The sequence below is a fragment of the Lepisosteus platostomus genome, chromosome 4 (assembly GCF_059453375.1).
Source record: "Lepisosteus platostomus isolate fLepPlt1 chromosome 4, fLepPlt1.hap1, whole genome shotgun sequence".
NCBI classification, from domain to species: domain Eukaryota; kingdom Metazoa; phylum Chordata; class Actinopteri; order Semionotiformes; family Lepisosteidae; genus Lepisosteus; species Lepisosteus platostomus.
Genome location: NC_142614.1, coordinates 6,630,596 through 6,648,842, shown reverse-complemented (window position 1 = coordinate 6,648,842; position 18,247 = coordinate 6,630,596). Strand labels below are relative to the sequence as shown.

At 47.1% G+C, this 18,247-nt stretch overlaps 1 protein-coding gene across 1 annotated transcript in view; it reads left to right on the top strand.

Annotated features, from left to right (window-relative positions):
• axl (AXL receptor tyrosine kinase) overlaps positions 1–17,697 on the top strand; it is a 42,289-nt gene extending 24,592 nt beyond the window's left edge. The window contains exons 9-21 of the mRNA XM_088627891.1: positions 594–733; positions 1,252–1,396; positions 1,669–1,692; positions 4,996–5,122; positions 5,400–5,491; positions 11,304–11,399; positions 11,751–11,828; positions 11,976–12,068; positions 12,231–12,352; positions 12,706–12,815; positions 13,101–13,260; positions 13,950–14,086; positions 14,391–17,697. Of these exons, the coding sequence (XP_088484017.1) occupies positions 594–733; positions 1,252–1,396; positions 1,669–1,692; positions 4,996–5,122; positions 5,400–5,491; positions 11,304–11,399; positions 11,751–11,828; positions 11,976–12,068; positions 12,231–12,352; positions 12,706–12,815; positions 13,101–13,260; positions 13,950–14,086; positions 14,391–14,832 (1,766 nt within the window). The 3' untranslated portion in view covers positions 14,833–17,697. The remainder of the gene's footprint in view (positions 1–593; positions 734–1,251; positions 1,397–1,668; positions 1,693–4,995; positions 5,123–5,399; positions 5,492–11,303; positions 11,400–11,750; positions 11,829–11,975; positions 12,069–12,230; positions 12,353–12,705; positions 12,816–13,100; positions 13,261–13,949; positions 14,087–14,390) is intronic.
• Positions 17,698–18,247: the final 550 nt, after the last annotated feature.

Sequence of the window (18,247 nt, the reverse complement as noted above, 5' to 3'; positions counted from 1 at the left end):
CTGTATTATGGTTTGTGTTTTGTTAATGTCTGTGTGCGCTGTAATATTGTTTGTGTTGTGTCAATGTGTGAGCTGTATTATGGTTTGTGCTGTGTCAATGTGTATGTGAGCTGTTATATTGTTTGTGTTGTGTTAATGTGTGAGCTGTATTATGGTTTGTGCTGTGTCAATGTGTGTGTGAGCTGTAATATTGTTTGTGTTGTGTTAATGTGTGAGCTGTATTATGGTTTGTGCTGTGTCAATGTGTGTGTGAGCTGTTATATTGTTTGTGTTGTGTTAATGTGTGAGCTGTATTATGGTTTGTGCTGTGTCAATGTGTGTGTGAGCTGTTATATTGTTTGTGTTGTGTTAATGTGTGAGCTGTATTATGGTTTGTGCTGTGTCAATGTGTGTGTGAGCTGTTATATTGTTTGTGTTGTGTTAATGTGTGAGCTGTATTATGGTTTGTGCTGTGTCAATGTGTGTGTGAGCTGTTATATTGTTTGTGTTGTGTTAATGTGTGAGCTGTATTATGGTTTGTGCTGTGTTGATGTGTGTGTGGAGCCGCATCTTTGTATGTGTTGTGTTGATGTGTGTGCTCTGTTATGCCACAGTGCCGGATGCTGCCCCAGTCGTTTCCGTGGTGACGGTGAACAGCAGTGAGGTGAGGGTGAGCTGGAATGCCCTGCAGGGCCGGATCAACGGAGAGTTGCAGGGATACAGACTGGAGTACAGCAGCCCCAGCACAGAACCGGTGAGAGCCCCTACCTCCCACCTCCCTCTCTCTTCCTTTTGTCTCATCTTTCTAACAGACAGGAACCAGTCTGTAGGCTGATCCCATCACATCACAGAAGGTAACCTAGGCTGGACCTGGTCAGTACAGGGAAAACCAAATTAGTTGTTGTAAGTGGTGCAGGTGGACCTGTAGGTGGTGCCCTTCCAGAAACTTCAAACCAACGTCCCAGTATAGTGACAGGAGACAGGTTGAGATTAAGCTGAGGTCCTACGTACTTGGCTCTTGATTTAAGTGCTCTGTGTGTGTATTCTGTGAATGCATACTCTGTATCCTATGCTCTTTGTTAACTGAGGGAGGCTGTCAAGTTATGGACAGAGCCTATGACCTGGCCTGTAGGTCTTTAAACAGAGGGTGGTGGCAGTATTGAACAAGCTCCCTGGCCATGTTGTTGAAGCTCCCGGCTTCTTTGAGGAGATGACAGGATGAGATCCTTGATGGGCGTCTCTCATGTGTAACATTTCTGTTCTTATGCTCAGGCTGTCCAGGACGCAGGTCTGTCCACAGAGCTGTCCTTAAACCTGTCCATCCCGCAGTCCAACCTGTCCTTCAGAGTGTGTGCCTACACGGGGGCTGGAGCAGGACCCTGGAGCCCCCCCTACACCCTCACCCTGACACACCCCGGTGAGAGGACAGGGTTAAAATGGAGAGGGCAAGGGAGAGGGGTGGAGGACAGATAGCGGAGTGGGAGCTGAGCACAGCAGAGAGCAAAGGAGCGGCAGATAGAGAATAGGGGACTGAGGGATGGGAGGAAGAGAGGGAGAACACTGAAGAGCTACAGGAAAAAAACTGAATTGAAAAAGGAAACTATCTGATGGTGATATGATATGGTGATGGTGATATCATGCTGTTGTACAAAAATGCTAATAATGTCCTTCTCCTTCTCTTTTCAACAGAGCTGTCAGGACTCTCCTCTCGAGGTAAGAACCCAGGTGAAGGTGAATGTCGCCCCACTGAACTGGGAGAAACTTTCTTTTCACAGCCGTTCCTGTGTGTTAGTTCTCGGTGCCTTACAGCTGAGCGAAGGGACCTGCAAGATCCATACCCTGTTAAATCACTGCTCAAGCTCAATTGCTTGGGTCTGGCCACTCGAGCACATTGTGCAGTCATGCCCCCCTGGTCACATGGACTGTGCTGCTCCTTAGCAGCCAGATCTTGCTTCTGGTACTCCCCCCAGATGTCTTCCATTCTCATAGCACCGGGTTTTGTTGGACTTCTCCACTGTCGGTTGGAGACTGTTTTCCTTATCCGGGCCCTTCCTCTCCTTTTTGTTGCCAGACTTATAACATAACATTACTTTATTAACCCTTTACAATTTCTTGCATTAGGAATTATCTTTTCGCATACCCCAGCTTGCTCTCCATGAGACACACAGACAGGGAGAGAGCTTGGGGTCAGAGTGCAGGGTCTGCCATTGTACAGTGCCCCTGGAGCAGTTGGGGTTAAGGGCCTTGCTCAGGGGCCCAACGGAGTAGGATTCCTCTGCCGGCCGCGGGATTTGAACCGGCAACCTTCCAGCAGATCCTTAGCCACAGAGCCACCACTCTGCCCCATTGCCTTAGCCACTCCTGAGCAGGCCAGGGGGGCAGTCCTGGGCTTGGCACAGGCTCCTCTAGAAATGGACATTTTGGAGTTCAGCGGGTATGAGCTGCCAGTACACCAGTCCAGGTCCCTCTCAGCTCTCTACAGAAGCTCCACTGCCAGGGTTTCAGGGCCAAGCTCAGTCCACGAAAGGAGCCGCTTCCTGGCCACTCCCGGCGCACTGCCACTCAGCCTTTGCTGCAGGGCTGGGCCCCTTCACCCTTGGACATGTTCAGATCCACTTGCATAGATCTGAGCTGCATCAGCATATCTTGTCGGTCAAGGTCATTTTCCCCCACTGGCAGCTCGTTTCAGAACAACAAAAATTCAAACATGTTTAGGGATAAGATGCCTTCTTTCCCCCTGTGCTTCTTGAGAAATAAATTCCTGGGAGCAATCCCACAAAAGTCTCTAAATACAACAGGCCTGCCTCTCCGCAGGCCTGAGCACTCCCATGGGAAAGGAGCTTTTATACTAGTAGTTTTCTTCACAATATACAATACACAATATACCTATTGCAACTATCACTCTGAATCTCATTACAGTATATACCAAACTCTTTGTAACTCTCAGTCCTTCACCAATTTTCTAATTATTCACCACATATCACCTTAAATACATAAATACAGTTGGGGGTCCGCTGAAACTACTACACTAATTACTGCTGGGCTGCACAAACTTCTTCTCACTCTAACTAGGGCATATAAACAACAGTCATAGTTTGCAACAGTGGTAGAAAACTCTGGTGGAGGCTTTGAGTAAGTTGTTGTGCTCATAACACACGTGTTGTAACTCTGGACTCTTGTAACTCTGTGTCTAAGGTGTCTAAAGCCCTTCACACAGCAGTGTGTACAACTTGCACACCTGACATGCTGACGTGGTAAATCTTACGGCTGTAAACGGCACCTGTTCTGACACCCCTCCACGAATTTCAAGCAAAATAATGAAACAGTCAGAAGCGAGAAGAGAGCAAAGAGAAAAGAACGGGAAAGAAAGAACCATGCAGGCTGAACCTGTCTCCGGGGAGTTTGCATGTTTCCCCAAGTTTGCATGTGGCTTTTCACATCTGATTGGCTGCCCTGTGTCCCCTGGCCCTTGCAGAGGGCTCATTCCCCACAAGAAGGGCGGCTGATCTGCCCCCTGCCCTGCGGGGTACAGGGATACACTGAGAGCCCTGCTGGCTCTCGGACCCCGTATGCATCGCAGGCTTGTTTAAAGCACATCGTACAACCGCAGGGCTGCGTGCCAGAGCCCAGAACAGCTTCCATGTGTTTTAAGAGCTGTATGCAATGAGTCAGAGAGAGAGAGAGAATAGGAGACTTTAGTGTTGCCACCCCGCCCAGTGTGACACACTCGACAAAACACATCTGGACAGCTGAGATCATCGTAATAACATGCACTTTACAGAAGCTGCACAAACTACTCCAAGTCTATCCTTTAACCCTGCACACTTTACAAGCTCTCTTTCGGTGTATTGAGACTTGAGACTTCATTTATTTTCTTTATACTGATCACTCATATTCTATGAAACGGTCTGTCTGTTGTATTTCTATTAAAAAGGTATTGTATTAACTGTTTAACTCTTCATTAACCTTTCTTTGTATTAACCCCTCTAACTCTACAGTAATCTCTCTCTATTAATGCCTCTCTCTCTCTCTACAGTATCTTCTTCCCTTCATTAACCCCTCTCACTCTACAGTAACCTCTCACTCAGAATGAGCTCTTCCTGTTTCTCCTTGTGTCATCCCCCAAGCCCTGCAGTGCCCTCTCAGTCTCACTCTGTAATAAACCCAGTTCAGTGGAATTACACAGGCTCTCGATGAAGTTAACCACTCTTCTGAAGGTAATTAGGAGGCTTATAAATTCAGTTGATAGTGAAAAGGATTCAATCTGCATCTTGACTCCCATAAAAAAGGATAGAAAGGATGAGCCTTAACAAAGAACTCCTGCTAGGAATTGATTAGGCTGGCTAACGGGCCTATAGGACTCACGAGGCTACAGAATCTTGAGGAAGATACAGTGGAGGCTATACTGAGGTGTGTCACAGGCCCAGGATATGGCCCTGGTTCTGAGAGATGCCGATTTGCCAGGTGGAAGACCTGCACAGTCAAGGAGCAAGGTTGAATTGCTGGATTAAAACTGATGGGGAGTTGTTGGCACCTGGGGTAGTTGGCACCTGGAGTGTTTGGCAAAGTAGTGCTGTATCTTGTCGCAGACTAAAGTGTACAGGTCTAAGCTGCACAGCGACTCAACAGAAAGATCGCCCTTTGTCTTAATAGCTGCAGACAGAAGGGCAGTCTTGGAGAATAAGGTGAGAAAAGGTAAACCAGGCCTCTGAGACTGGGATGCTAAAGTTTGTTTTAGACAATCATCATGGGAGAAGGAATGTGAGCAGTCCTGCTGAGAGTGAAGTGAGATGAGGAGGGAAACAGGGTGCCTGCTCCAGTGTGGTTCGTGGCTAGATAAATGTTGGGAGCAGGTCAGTAATGAAGTTGTGGGAAAGTTGTACATCTCGCATGAGCTGCCAGAGGCGAGGAGGTACAGTATGTGGTTTGGGTTAGCTGCGAGAGCAGTACATGAACCTCTCTCTCTCCATGCACCATGGGTTTTCGGCTAACCCCTCCTCCCCCTGTGTCTTTCAGACTCCTCCACTGCAGAGTTCTCATGGCACTGGTGGTATGTGGTCATGGCCATCTCGGTGGCGATTGCCCTGGCGATCCTTATCGCCCTCTACGTGGCCCGCCTCCGCCGGAAAGAGACCCGCTTCGGGTGAGGGCTGGATGGGAGTTGCCGTTGGGAACATGCTGGGCATGAACAAGTTTGGACCATGTCTAGTGGCCGGGGTTGGGGGATACGTGCGCGTGCAGCTGGACGTGTTCTCTCAAGCCCTGGAGCATGTGATGCCTGTAGCATTTGTGTGCTGTTGTGTAGAAACGTGTCCTGTTTTGTGAAGATGCTGGGCCGTGTGTCTGTGTGTCTGTGTGTCTGTGTGTCTGTGTCTATCTGTCTGTGTGTCTCCCCTGACGCTCCGTTCCCCACAATGCAGGGAAGCGTTTGAGCCCATGATGGAGAGCGGAGAGCTGGTAGTGCGATACCGAGCCCGGAGGTCCTACAGTCGCCGCACCACAGAGGCCACACGTGAGTCCGTCCTTGGCTCCATGGCCACTCGAATCCAGCCCACACTGCACCTGAGACGTTGCACAGTAGCTCAACACCCCAGTCTTCACATGCAGGAAGGGTTCAGGTTGCAATGTTGTTGAACAGAGAGTGTTCCGAGTACAGTGTCTGAACAGCTGAGCGCACAGCTAAGCAGTGAAACCTGGCCCATGTACAAATAGGGCCATGGGGAACACAGACACCAGAGGCCAGCTCTTTGGCTGAGAGTGATCACACTCCATGTTTTGCCCGCGTCCTCTGGACACCACTGAGGTAAGCACCCTGATGTGTGATGTGTACGGGCACTGTATTCCTCACTGTCCCATTTGTATGTGGATCAGATCCTTGTTCCACGGTGCAGAGTGCTCACCATACAATTGCTTGAAAAGGCCAGTTCACTTAAGTGCCTCTGTGCAGGTTTTGGGCAGCAGTATTCTGAATACCAAATGGGGCAAGCGCTCGGCATCCAACATACATAAGAGGATGCGAACAAAACGTCTAGCTTGTTTAGTTGCTAAATTATCTGTGAATCTCCTACTAACCATACTCTTGAAAGCCTGAGTATCAGCTTCACCGGCATCATTGGGCAGCTTGTTCCAGACTCCCACAAGCCTTTGTGTAAAGTGCCTCCTGACCTGAATTTTAATGCAGTTTCAAGTTGTCCGCTGGTTCAGTGGCTTACTAGTCATCATAGATGCCAAGTTGAGAATATGAATATTCTAAGTGCTGCAGGAGTGTTTTTGAAATCTCATGTTACACGTTGTGCAATGTTTATAGTTTACCAATACCACTTGGATTGCAAGAATGCTTGGATCGCAAACATCATCATTTTGCGGCAGTTTTGAGCAACTGTCTGTATAATTAACAGCAGTTTGTAAAAATCTTTTTTTCTTTAACCGGGTGGTCGTATTATCGTGATCATGCCTGACCGAACAATAAAATCCTTCTATTTTAAGGATGCCTGAGAAAGGTTAGGTTCCTGAAGTTGTTTGAGTCAGTCTTTAAAACTGCTGATAAGAGAAACCCATTCTTACTGCTCCTAATAGGAGTATGGCAGCTCCTTGCCTCATGAAAAAATAAGGATCGGAACCAAGTGCTGGGAATTTGTCCCTCTGTACTCCAATGACTCTGTATCGTATTGTAACACATACAGCCTCCATTGCTTGCGAGAGCTGAGCTGGCTTACCAGAGCGGTGACGTCACCGCCCTTCCCTGTGAATAGCAGGGACCGCAGCCGCTGGGCTGATGGGAGATTTCCCTTTGGCTGAAGTGGCTGGGTCTCTGTTGAGTGACGCCGGAGGCCCGGGTTCGAGTCCCCGGCGGTGGGGGGCCGACCTGATGCGGTAGGGGCGAGGGTGCCCACGTGAACCCCGGAGCGTTACAGTATGTTCACTGGACAAATATTAAGACTGAAGATCTTTACTAAAACAGCTGAACTTCAGTCCCATTAAGTCTTTACTCCACATAAGTTCAAGTACTAGGAAAGAAGGGGTAGTTCAGTTTCATGGAATAGTGCCTACATTCTCTCCCACGTTTTGCTGGTTGCAGAGGTCCTCCAGTAGGGTTGCCTAGTATTTTTATATATATAAAATAAAAAACAGAGAAGAGCTCCATCAGGCCCTGCTGCTCCTTGGTGATAGCTAAGGCATCTTCACAATGCCAGAGCTCATGGCACAGCCTGTTCACGTACCTGTGCGCGGATCCTCTCTTCCATAGGAACACTAAACGGCTGTTTCGGACTGTCACCATGAGCAAGGTGGCAGGAATACACAGTCTGAATTCCACACAAACTCGTGTCTGCAGCACTGCAGCATTAGCGCCTGTCTGGTACCCGCAGTTTTTGTCATCTGAGTAAACAGATCAGTGAAATTAACAACACCACATTCAATAGGGCTCTAGCTTTCTCTACTTATCAGCGAATCTGCTGCAGCCCAGACACAACAGGCAGATGGATGGGCACCAATCCAGCCACTCTTGGAAACTACTCTCTTATCAGATAAACGGCACTCTTGAACCTGCCAAAGGACAAGCTGCCAAATCCCTTGGGAAGAGGGAGCTGGGAAGAAGTATTCAGTTTGTTTAAAACATTCACACCAGCTGTTCTTTTTCTTGACACGCTTTCACACAATTTTGAATCCCGTGGGTTTGATGCTTTCACGTGCTACTGAAAATCAAGTGCAGAAATCAAAATTAAGGATCGAACAGGAGATGCTTCTTTACAAAGAAAAGATTAATGTTTTGTTCCAGACCTTCCTAGAAATGGAAGTGGATTGATGCTTGAGGAAACAGCTGGATCAAATCCCCCATCGGTTGTTGGTAGCAAGTAAATAAACTTGCCAAATGGCTTCCTTGCCTTTGTCATCTTAAACACCCTCATCTTGTCCAGGAGAGGAATGACAAGAGACGCATGTCTTCTATTACACTGTCAAGACTACTTGCTTAGTCGGACATGGCACATCAAGGGCTATGGGGCCTCATCCAGGGCACTTCAATACTGCCCACACTCTGCCTGTAGTATATCTACATGGGATATCTTGCCCATTTTAACTTCAGACCTTGAGATTCTGTGGTAGTCTGGTTGTTTGGTTGTTGATCTTCCTTGTTCTTCCCTCTGACCAGTTTTCAGTAGTGTTTCAGTAGAGAACCCTTTCACCCAACCAGCTTTTCTCAGAGAAGGCCACCGGAAAGGCAGGGATGGTGGACATCTCCTGGTTGACTTCTCCCAGCTCAATCTGGAGGCTGCAAGACTGTTTCCGCTCCCTGTCCATCTCCTTTAGTTGATCTTGCCTTCACACCCAGCATCTCAGATCTCCAGTAGAGCCCCACTGAGCTCACATGACAGCTTTGTACATTCACACTACAGGCTTTCCAATTCCTCCTGGAGTGTAGGAGCACTGCTGCAACTTCTCAAGCTCATTTTTGACTGTTTCTGGTGTGTTCTTCTTCTCCTAGTCAGCAGCCTGCAGGACCACACTCTGCCTCTTCAGCTTAGAGCACGACGGTCTATTCCTGGCTGTCTTTTCAACTCTGTGCCTTGCTGGCTCTCTTACCTTTCAGACTGCAGCAAGTCCTGTATAGCATCCCGGTGATCTTTCATCTGCACCTGCAAGTTTCATACCCTAGTTAACAGCTGCTGAAGTTCTCTTGCATGGCTCTGGCAGCTACAGCACATGAATGCTTGAGCGGCGGTATCCTACTGGTCATGTGGCTCTGCAGTTCCTTCAGCTGGGCTCCTGGACTGGTACTTCTTCTTTAGTCTTCCCTCCCACCCAATCCTTTTGGAACTTTTACTCAGTTGAGCACGTAACACTCCAGGATTGGGTCTGTCAATTAATGTCCTCCCCATCTCAGACTTCCAGTTTTCTTGTTCTTTTCCTTCCCTGGGATGGAGACTTCCAACAACCATTCATTCCCAAGCAGGCTATGGGATATCCTGATCTCACTACAAGACCCCTTTTAAGCAGGAGAGCATGGATGGCAGGCAGAATCCAACAGGTCCATTGGCAAGTAGAGTTCTCACACCACATCCAGTCCATGATAGGAGCTACTCCTGCTTCACTGCCACTCTGCCTGTGCTGGAGGACTGGGTCCCATCACCCACCTGCCACAGGCCCACCTCCCCTCAGGTGGCTCGCAAGGCCTGAGCACATGGGAAACATTGCTACTGTACAAGAAGAATTTAACTATTACCACTTCAAACCAAAACCTACACTGCACAACCCAATACCAACTACCCGCATGAGCCCCTTAATATACCAAATGAATTTCTATTATTCCCACATGAGAATGTGGCTCTCACCCCTTCACCAATTATTCAATTATTCAATTAACGCACCACAGTCGCCAAAGTCTCTATGTACAGAAATAGAGGTGTCCGATATATTATTTACTAACAACAAAAACATTTCAGAAACTTCTGCTGTTTTAACATTTAATCAACTGCAGGATTTCTCCCAGCTTCTTCAGGAAAAAATCCTATCCAAATCACAGTCCTAGATCCTCTGTGTAAAAAACCATCTCCTGCTCATTCTTATATTCACTTTTATCCAATTTAATGTGTCTCATGTTTCACAGTTGATCCCGAAGAAGCTTTCTGGATATGAACTTTGTCAATACCCTTTTCAGAATTTTGAATACTTGACCAAGTCCTCTGGTACTCCTCTCTGTTCATGATTAAAGTGATTCAATTCCTTTAACCTGTTTGTGTGGGATATCTTACACCTGGGATCTAATCTTACTTCTTCAAGACAATTCCAGAGTACCAATATCTTTCTGGGAACATGGATGTATCTAGACACCTGATACTAACTGTATTCTTAGAGTGTCTTCAGGGATAATTAAGCATATCCAGTTCCCTTTAACTTGTTTATGTGGAACATTCCTTTAAGCCTGGGTAATTCCATGGTTGATGGATTTTGATAAAACTTTGGACATTTTAAGTGAATGAATGTCACAAGGTCATTTAGCCCATCTTGGTCAATTGGTTGCTAATAGATCATCAATATGGGAATTTCTACTTAACCCTGGAGAAACTTCTGTAGACACTGCAATAGCCATTATTGTTCCTCCTCTGAATGAATTGATTAGCCCTACTTGACCAGCACAAGACACACCCGTCTGGAGCCACCAGTGTCGTATTTCAAGCAGAAACAGGCAGGTTAGGTCATTACTATTGCCCAAGCCTTCCTGGAAAACCAGGACACCTGTTCCAACACGAAATTCTGAAAGATGAAGGACACAGGGAGACGCACAGGGGGAGGGATGGGGGGAATGGGTGTGTGGTAGGGAGGGAGTAAGAAGGAGGAGCAGGAGGAAGGCAGTTCGGATTAAAAGGAATGAGATGAGGAGAGAGGGGGAGTACAGGATACTGAAGGTAAAGATAGGGAGCTACAGTCCCACACAGCACCACAGCCCTGGCAGACACAGGGAAAGTGTGGCTCTTTACTGCCACAGCTGTGTCTGTCCTGACTGTCTGCCCTGACTCTGTCTGTCCTGACTCTGTGTACTGTATATCTGCCCTGACTCTGTGTATATCTGTCCTGACTCTGTCTGCCCTGACTCTGTGTATATCTGTCCTGACTCTGTCTGCCCTGACTCTGTGTATGTCTGTTCTGACGTGGTCTGTCTGTCCTGACTCAGTGTATGTCTGTCCTGACTCTGTCTGTCCTGACTCTGTGTATCTCTGTCCTGACTCTGTCTGCCCTGACTCTGTGTATCTCTGTCCTGACTCTGTCTGCCCTGACTCGGTGTATCTCTGTCCTGACTCTGTCTGCCCTGACTCTGTGTATCTCTGTCCTGACTCTGTCTGCCCTGACTCTGTGTATATCTGTCCTGACTCTGTCTGCCCTGACTCTGTGTATGTCTGTTCTGACGTGGTCTGTCTGTCCTGACTCAGTGTATGTCTGTCCTGACTCTGTCTGTCCTGACTCTGTGTATCTCTGTCCTGACTCTGTCTGCCCTGACTCTGTGTATCTCTGTCCTGACTCTGTCTGCCCTGACTCTGTGTATATCTGTCCTGACTCTGTCTGCCCTGACTCTGTGTATGTCTGTTCTGACGTGGTCTGTCTGTCCTGACTCAGTGTATGTCTGTCCTGACTCTGTCTGTCCTGACTCTGTGTATCTCTGTCCTGACTCTGTCTGCCCTGACTCTGTGTATCTCTGTCCTGACTCTGTCTGCCCTGACTCTGTGTATATCTGTAAGACTCTGTCTGCCCTGACTCTGTGTATCTCTGTCCTGACTCTGTCTGCCCTGACTCTGTGTATGTCTGTTCTGACTTGGTCTGTCTGCTCTCAGTGAACAGCCTGGGGATCAGTGACGAGCTGAAACAGAAGCTGCAGGATGTGATGGTGGATCGCCACAAACTGACCCTGGGCAAAACACTGGGGGAGGGTAGGTGCTCTGTACACCTCTTCCCATCCCTCTCTCTATCCCTCTCCCTCCACACCTTGACCTCCCCACTGCTGCCTGTATAATAAATTGACCCTAAGAAGGGTAAGGCACTATATTCTTCTCTCTCTGTCCCCTTACCTCTTTACAACAGCCCAATAAACAGTTATACAGAAAGAGAATAATACACCTCTCATTCAGTCTCTTTCTCCATCCTTAATATTACAGACTTAACATTGTTTTCACCCTGCTAGTTTTATTACTAAGATGATGGTTATTATGCTCAAGGTGGGTATTTATTACTACTAAGAATATTATCAGGCGGGTGATTAGCATTGCTCTTTCTTTCCCCAGGGGAATTTGGGTCAGTGATGGAGGGCTTACTGTCTCAGGAGGAATTTGTGCTCAAAGTCGCTGTCAAGACTATGAAGAGTGAGTATCTGTACTCGTCCCTCTCTTTCTCTTCTTTTCTCCCCCCATTTGTCTCTTTTCTGCAGGTTGTGTTCCTGCACAGGCTTTTGTACGATATCTATTCATCCCTTATGTCCCCCTTCTCCTCTGCCACTTTCTGTCTCCCAGTCGCGATCTGCACCCGCAGCGAGATGGAGGACTTCCTGCGAGAGGCGGCCTGCATGAAGGAGTTCGACCATCCCAACGTCATGAGGCTGATCGGTGAGAGGCGGCCGGGCAGGGAGGGAGGGACTGTGTGAGTGTGCGTGAAAGAGTTGTGTACATGCCTTTCCCCTCCTATGTGTCCTATGTGTCTCGGACTCTGCCTCAGTGTGATGGCTTCAATTGGGCTTTTCCCAACCTCAACCCCACCTCTCCGCACAGGGGTGTGTCTGCAGACTGTGGAGAGTGAAGGCTACCCCTCCCCTGTGGTCATCCTGCCCTTCATGAAGCACGGAGACCTGCACAGCTACCTGCTGTACTCCCGACTGGGGGACTGCCCTGTGGTCAGTACCCTTTCTTATTTTAGTTTTGCGTTGAGCCTTTTGGTCAGTACCCAGTACTATACCATACTGCACTGCTCAGCTACCTGCTGTATTCCTACAACTGCAAGACTATCCTGTGATCAGTACTCAACACTATACTGTATTACATTACAGCTGCCTGGTCTATCCTCAGTTGTGAGTCCTGTGGTCAGTACTCTATGCGATACAATATGGCACAGCTGCCTGCTTAAGACTGCACTGTCGTCAGCGCTCAACACCATACTTTGCCATTAAGCAGAAAGGGAGTGAGGATAGACTGCCCTCTGCTGGAGAAACGTGTGGGTGCACCTAACTCTCTCAACTTTCCCTCTCAGTACTTGCCCTCTCAGATGCTTGTGAAGTTCATGACAGACATCGCTCGGGGAATGGAGTATCTCAGCAGCAAAAACTTCATCCACAGGGACCTGGCAGCCAGGAACTGCATGTAAGCATTGCTTTTTCACATTCAGACTCCCACTGCACAGCAGTCTGAGCCTTTTCGGGTTTTACCAGCGCAACTTTATACCGTATTTTTAACAAATCTGTGGATAGTAGTCAAAATAATAACCCTCTGTAGTGTGACGATGAGAATCACAGTATGCAAAGGTAACAGGCTGTAGAAATTAAAACAGGTGAGCTGCCAGGGAAAAGCTGGAATTGCAGACCCTGAACACTCTCTCTGCCGGGAGGCAGGTAGTGCGCTGCTCATGAGCCCTCTCTCCCCCTGCAGGCTGAACGAGAACATGACGGTCTGCGTGGCAGACTTTGGCCTGTCCAAGAAGATCTACAATGGCGATTACTACCGCCAGGGCCGCATCTCCAAGATGCCAGTGAAGTGGATCGCCATAGAGAGCCTGGCAGACAGAGTCTACACCACCAAGAGTGACGTGGTGAGCGCCGTGTGTATAGGGTGTTGATAATGTGTGAGCAGAATGTGTGCTGTGCATGTGGAGTTTATACACAATTCATGCAGTGTGTAGGTGCCGTGTGTGTAATGTAGTAATAATGGCATTTGCCAAGCAGTTTTTATCCCAAAGCTCTTTACACATGGGGGGGACCCAATTCTTCCACTACTGAAATTACTTCTTTAATTGAATGGAGGGGTATCTTTAGGTAGGCCAGATTGCACACTGAACACTGGGTTTACACCTTAACGAGCAGTGCCGTGTGATTTTTTAATGTCTGAAGGGTGGCTCCTCCCATCTGCGGGTAGGTTACTGCTGTGAAAGGTCTGGTACAGAGTGAAGACCACCACCTAATGGTGCAACCGGGTTTTCTTAAGAGGTCTAAGAAAGGCCTTCCATTTCCACTGATCAGCCCATCCTTGCTGAGCATCTGTGGTCTGACGAGAGTAGGTTACAGAATGGTATCTCTGCTGTATGCAGAGTTATGTGCAGTAGCATGTGCATGTCTAATAAGCAATGTATGTCTTCACAATAATATATAAATGACTCAATCTGTATCATTTCCTCTTCTTTCTCTCAGCCCAATGTTATTATACGGCTGTGTTCAACGTGTCTGTATTAATTCACCTCACCCCCACGCTCTACCCCACACTCATCCTCTCTCTGTCTTTTAGTGGTCGTTTGGTGTGACGATGTGGGAAATAGCCACGAGGGGCCAGACGCCCTACCCTGGTGTGGAGAACAGTGAGATCTATGACTACCTGAGACAGGGCAACCGGCTCAAACAGCCCCCAGACTGCCTGGACAGCATGTGAGCAATGCAGCCTGCCTATCTGACTGTCTGACTCTCTCAGTCTGACTCTGTATGACTGTTTATCCGTCTGATTTTGTTTTCTGTCTGTCTGACAGCCTGTTTATTTGGCTCTGTCTGTCTCTCCTCAAGTGTCGGACTATTTCTGCCTGATTCTGTCAGTCAGCATAACTGAGTTTAAATCAAAGGTGCTTTATTGGCAGAACTGACAATATTGCCACCACAGTTTAACAGATGTCACCACCTGCCTTTTTGCCTTCCTCTCTCCTCCCTAACTCCCTCCCTCTCTCCCTCTCTCTCTTAGCTATGCCCTGATGTTCTCCTGCTGGCTGCTGAGCCCCAAGGACCGGCCTGGGTTTGAGTCCCTGCGCTGTCAGCTCGAGAAGACCCTAGAGGAGCTCCCGGACCCTCAAGGGCCCGAAGACATCCTGTACGTCAACATGGAGGAGCCCGGCTCGGAGCTGGGGGCCGTCGGGGGCCGCGAGCCCTTGGGGAGCGATGCCTTCCTCAAGACGCCGCCCCCGCCCTTCTCCCTGAGCCCGCTCAAGGGCGCCGCCCCGGTGGCCGTAGCAGAGGTGCACCAGCCGGGACGGTATGTGCTTTGCCCCCAGCATGAAAACCAGCGCCTGTTGTCCGAGTCGCTGGAGAGTCTGCCCCTGACCATGGCTTCGCCTTCCCTGACCCTCGGGCCAGAGGAGTGGGAGGAGGGGCCGCAGGCCGTCAGTAAGGACGTCCCCTGCCAGTGACATCACACCCTCACTGGGCTGTCCTCTCACTGGACACAGCCACGTGGAGACGGAGAGTGCCAGAGAGTGGTTTGTTCACATGGTCCACAGTGAGGTCTACTGCCCTCACTGCAGTCCCCGAGTTCTGACCCCAGTGTCCTCGTCTCCCTACAGGTTTCAAAGTCATCTGTGTGACTGCTGTGAGACACGCCCAATATACCACTTACATCCCAAATCTATAAACAGGTAGATCAGTGCAGACGCTGCACTTCATCTTCCAAAACAGCGTGTATTGAAGTCAGTATACTGCTGTACTAAGCCAGTCCACCAGCTTAAATCAGGACTGCCATCATAAATCATTTCTGCCAGTATAAACCAGTACAGCCCATATAAATCACCTAGCTCAGACAATATAAACTGGTACAACCAGTATGAGTCAGTATAAATTGGTAAAACCAGTGTAAACCAGTATAACCAACATCAGTACAGTACTCAGTCATAGTTACCCAGTACATTTACTATAAATCAGTAAAGCCACTGTAAACCAGTTCAGGTGGCATAAACCATTAGAGAATACCAACCAAAACAGTCAGTAAAAAGCAGTATGGCCAGTATATTTCCTGTAGGATGTAAACTCTGCTGGTGCCTACCTGTACTACTGGTTCTGTCTCACAGGGATCTCAGTCAGATAGACCAGTTCAAGCCAAGTTCTCCCACTTTTAATCTCAGCTGGATCAAGTGTCACTCCACACTGGAAAAAAAAGTGATTTTAGGAATTTTTGATTTTGCACAGAACAAGGGAATCTAATATTGCTGGAGGGGCAAGTGGACCAGTCAGAATGATTCAAGCACAGTATTAATGTTTTTTTATAGTGTATAAACCTGAAATAATATTTTGCACTAATATAAGTCTTCCTCTCTTTCTATATATATAAAAAATTGTATCTATGTGTATGTATACTCCTAGATGCTCTTTGGTGTTCTGTGATGGGGAGTTTCTCCTGATCTGATCTGGCTCAAACATGAAAAAGGGAAAAACATATTTTACTCTTTTTTGGTGTGGACTATATTCTTAATGCTGACAAATCAAAAAGAAAGCTGAAACTCCCTATGGGGACTCTTAAAGCATTTATAGACACATTTCCAAAATGCTTCATACCGTATCTATGCTAATGTACCCTCTTCCTGAAGAAAATGTATACCCCTTTATTCTTGTGGACTCGTTCTCATATCAGAACTTGGTTTTGAGTGATTCCTTATTTTGAAAATACCTGGAGCCGATTCCCAGGTACTGTACCGTCAAGAAAAGGCAGGATAAAATCAGAGGATCAGTAAATTACAAGCAACCAAAGATGCTTGATGGGCCTCCTGTCCTCTTCTGTAGACTTCTTGTAATAAACATGGAAAGGCGAGATGGGTGTGGCCGTAAGCAATACAGCCACCCAGCTTGCACGCTGCATGAAGACGGACTACATCAGCACATTCCCATGGAAAGGCTCCTAACCAATGATACTGCAGTATGCAAACCAGGTGGCCATATTGCCTAGACAGAGAACACAAACACGAAATAACACCATAGCCACCTAACCCATACCCATACCCATAAATGGTTCTTGTGGTCGGCAAGAGATGTGCAGAACAGCCTTCGTGTAGCACTGCCCCACCCCCAGGCTTAGAGCTGAGTGGTATATCAGATGAAATACCCGCTCTTGCTCCAAGTGTGGTGGTGTCAGAGGGTGGAGGCCAGAGCTGGAGTCGTTTTTTTCCACTAAGCCGCTCTGCCTGGACTTTGCAATGATGTACACGTTTAAGAAATTAGAAATCATCTGGAAACTGAGTTTGGAGTGTGGAAGAGCCCATAGGAACACCATTTAAAACACCCTGAGCAAGCTTGTTCTTTAGAGATGATATGTAAATGTTCTTGAAAATGCATCAGTAAGGCTTTCACAGTTGCCTGCCAAAATAAGGGATTTCTGTTTTCTCTTCAGGAGTCAACAGAGGTGTAAGCTAAACGTGGCAGAGTTGTCCGAGTCTTGTAAAGCAGTTCGGACTGTGAAAGCAGGACTGTGGTCAAACCGTGGTCAAGTGTCACGCCATCACAACTGACAGTTATTTCACTGACCTACTGACATAAGAGATGAACAGTTGTGACTTTAAAATAAGTGGCTTTTTACTGAAGCTCTCCATCAGAGAAATCCATGCTGAAATTCAAGTTCAACAAACAGACTTGTCTTCTTTCTGCATGCTATGGAATAAAAGTTGTTAACAAGCGAATTAGAAGGTAAACTCCTAGAGCCAGAAACGAAGGAGAAGAGGTGGAAAAAAGGGACCATGTCAAGAAAGGCAATTAAAAAGGGAAATGGGAAAAGAGTAATGGTGAAAACCTGTCTAATAACTTCATAACCACTTAAAAGTTTGAGTTATTTCCATGTCATTGGACAACTCCATGCAAGTCTTGGGATTTTATCTCTTTCTAACTGTTTGTGGATTGATGATGCGGTTTGTGTCGGTGTGTCTGTATTGCACATTCCTCTCAGTACACGGAGTGGGAGAGATAGAAAGAGAACGCAGGAGGTTAATACAGGTGAAGATACCACAGCCGGTCTGACATTGTCCAGATAAATTCACCCTTTCTCAATGAGTAAAATATTGTAGCTGCATCATACAAATCGACTTACTGTATATAAACACACAATATATACTATAACTTGCTAACTTTACAAAGTGCCTTAAACAAAGCCAGTATTTTGAGTCTGACTGTTGTATTAAATTGTATATGAAGTGAGGATCTGTTTGGGAGAATATACTTTTCTACTATGGCTATGATTGTCATTTGTATTGCTGTTTTTTTTTTTTAAAGATTTTTATAAACTTTTTATGAAATCATGTCCAGGCAGTGTTTGTGTGCTCGTGTAAGTAAAAGGAAATATGTCACTGTGGTATACTATGGTAAAGGCACAGGAAAGGGTAGTGGACCATGAGGAAATCATGGAAGAAATACCCATACCTGTTGTGTGGTAAAGGTTAGGACTGGCTCTGCCAAGCACTGCTGTAAGCACGGTAAACCGAAAGCCAACTGCAGCAACACAGTACTGTCCCCCAGTGAGCGTGCTCGAACTCATCTGGCTAAAAGTCTCCATTCTGGTTGCCTGTTGCAAGATGACCTCAAGAGTAGATGTGACTTGAATGTAAAAAAAATACAGAAGAAACATCCTCAGGTGCATCCTATCTATAGGTCAACCAATCAAATCTCTCAATTCATCAACAAACAGAGCCCATAACCAATTGTTTTCTAGGGGTCTGAATTCCATAATGAGATACAGTACACCTGCAGATCGCACAGGCCACAGGCTTCTTAATCAAACTAAGAAAGAAATCTTAATATGGACTTGTACAAAACTACTCAAAACCACGAAGATAACACAATTTCATTTTT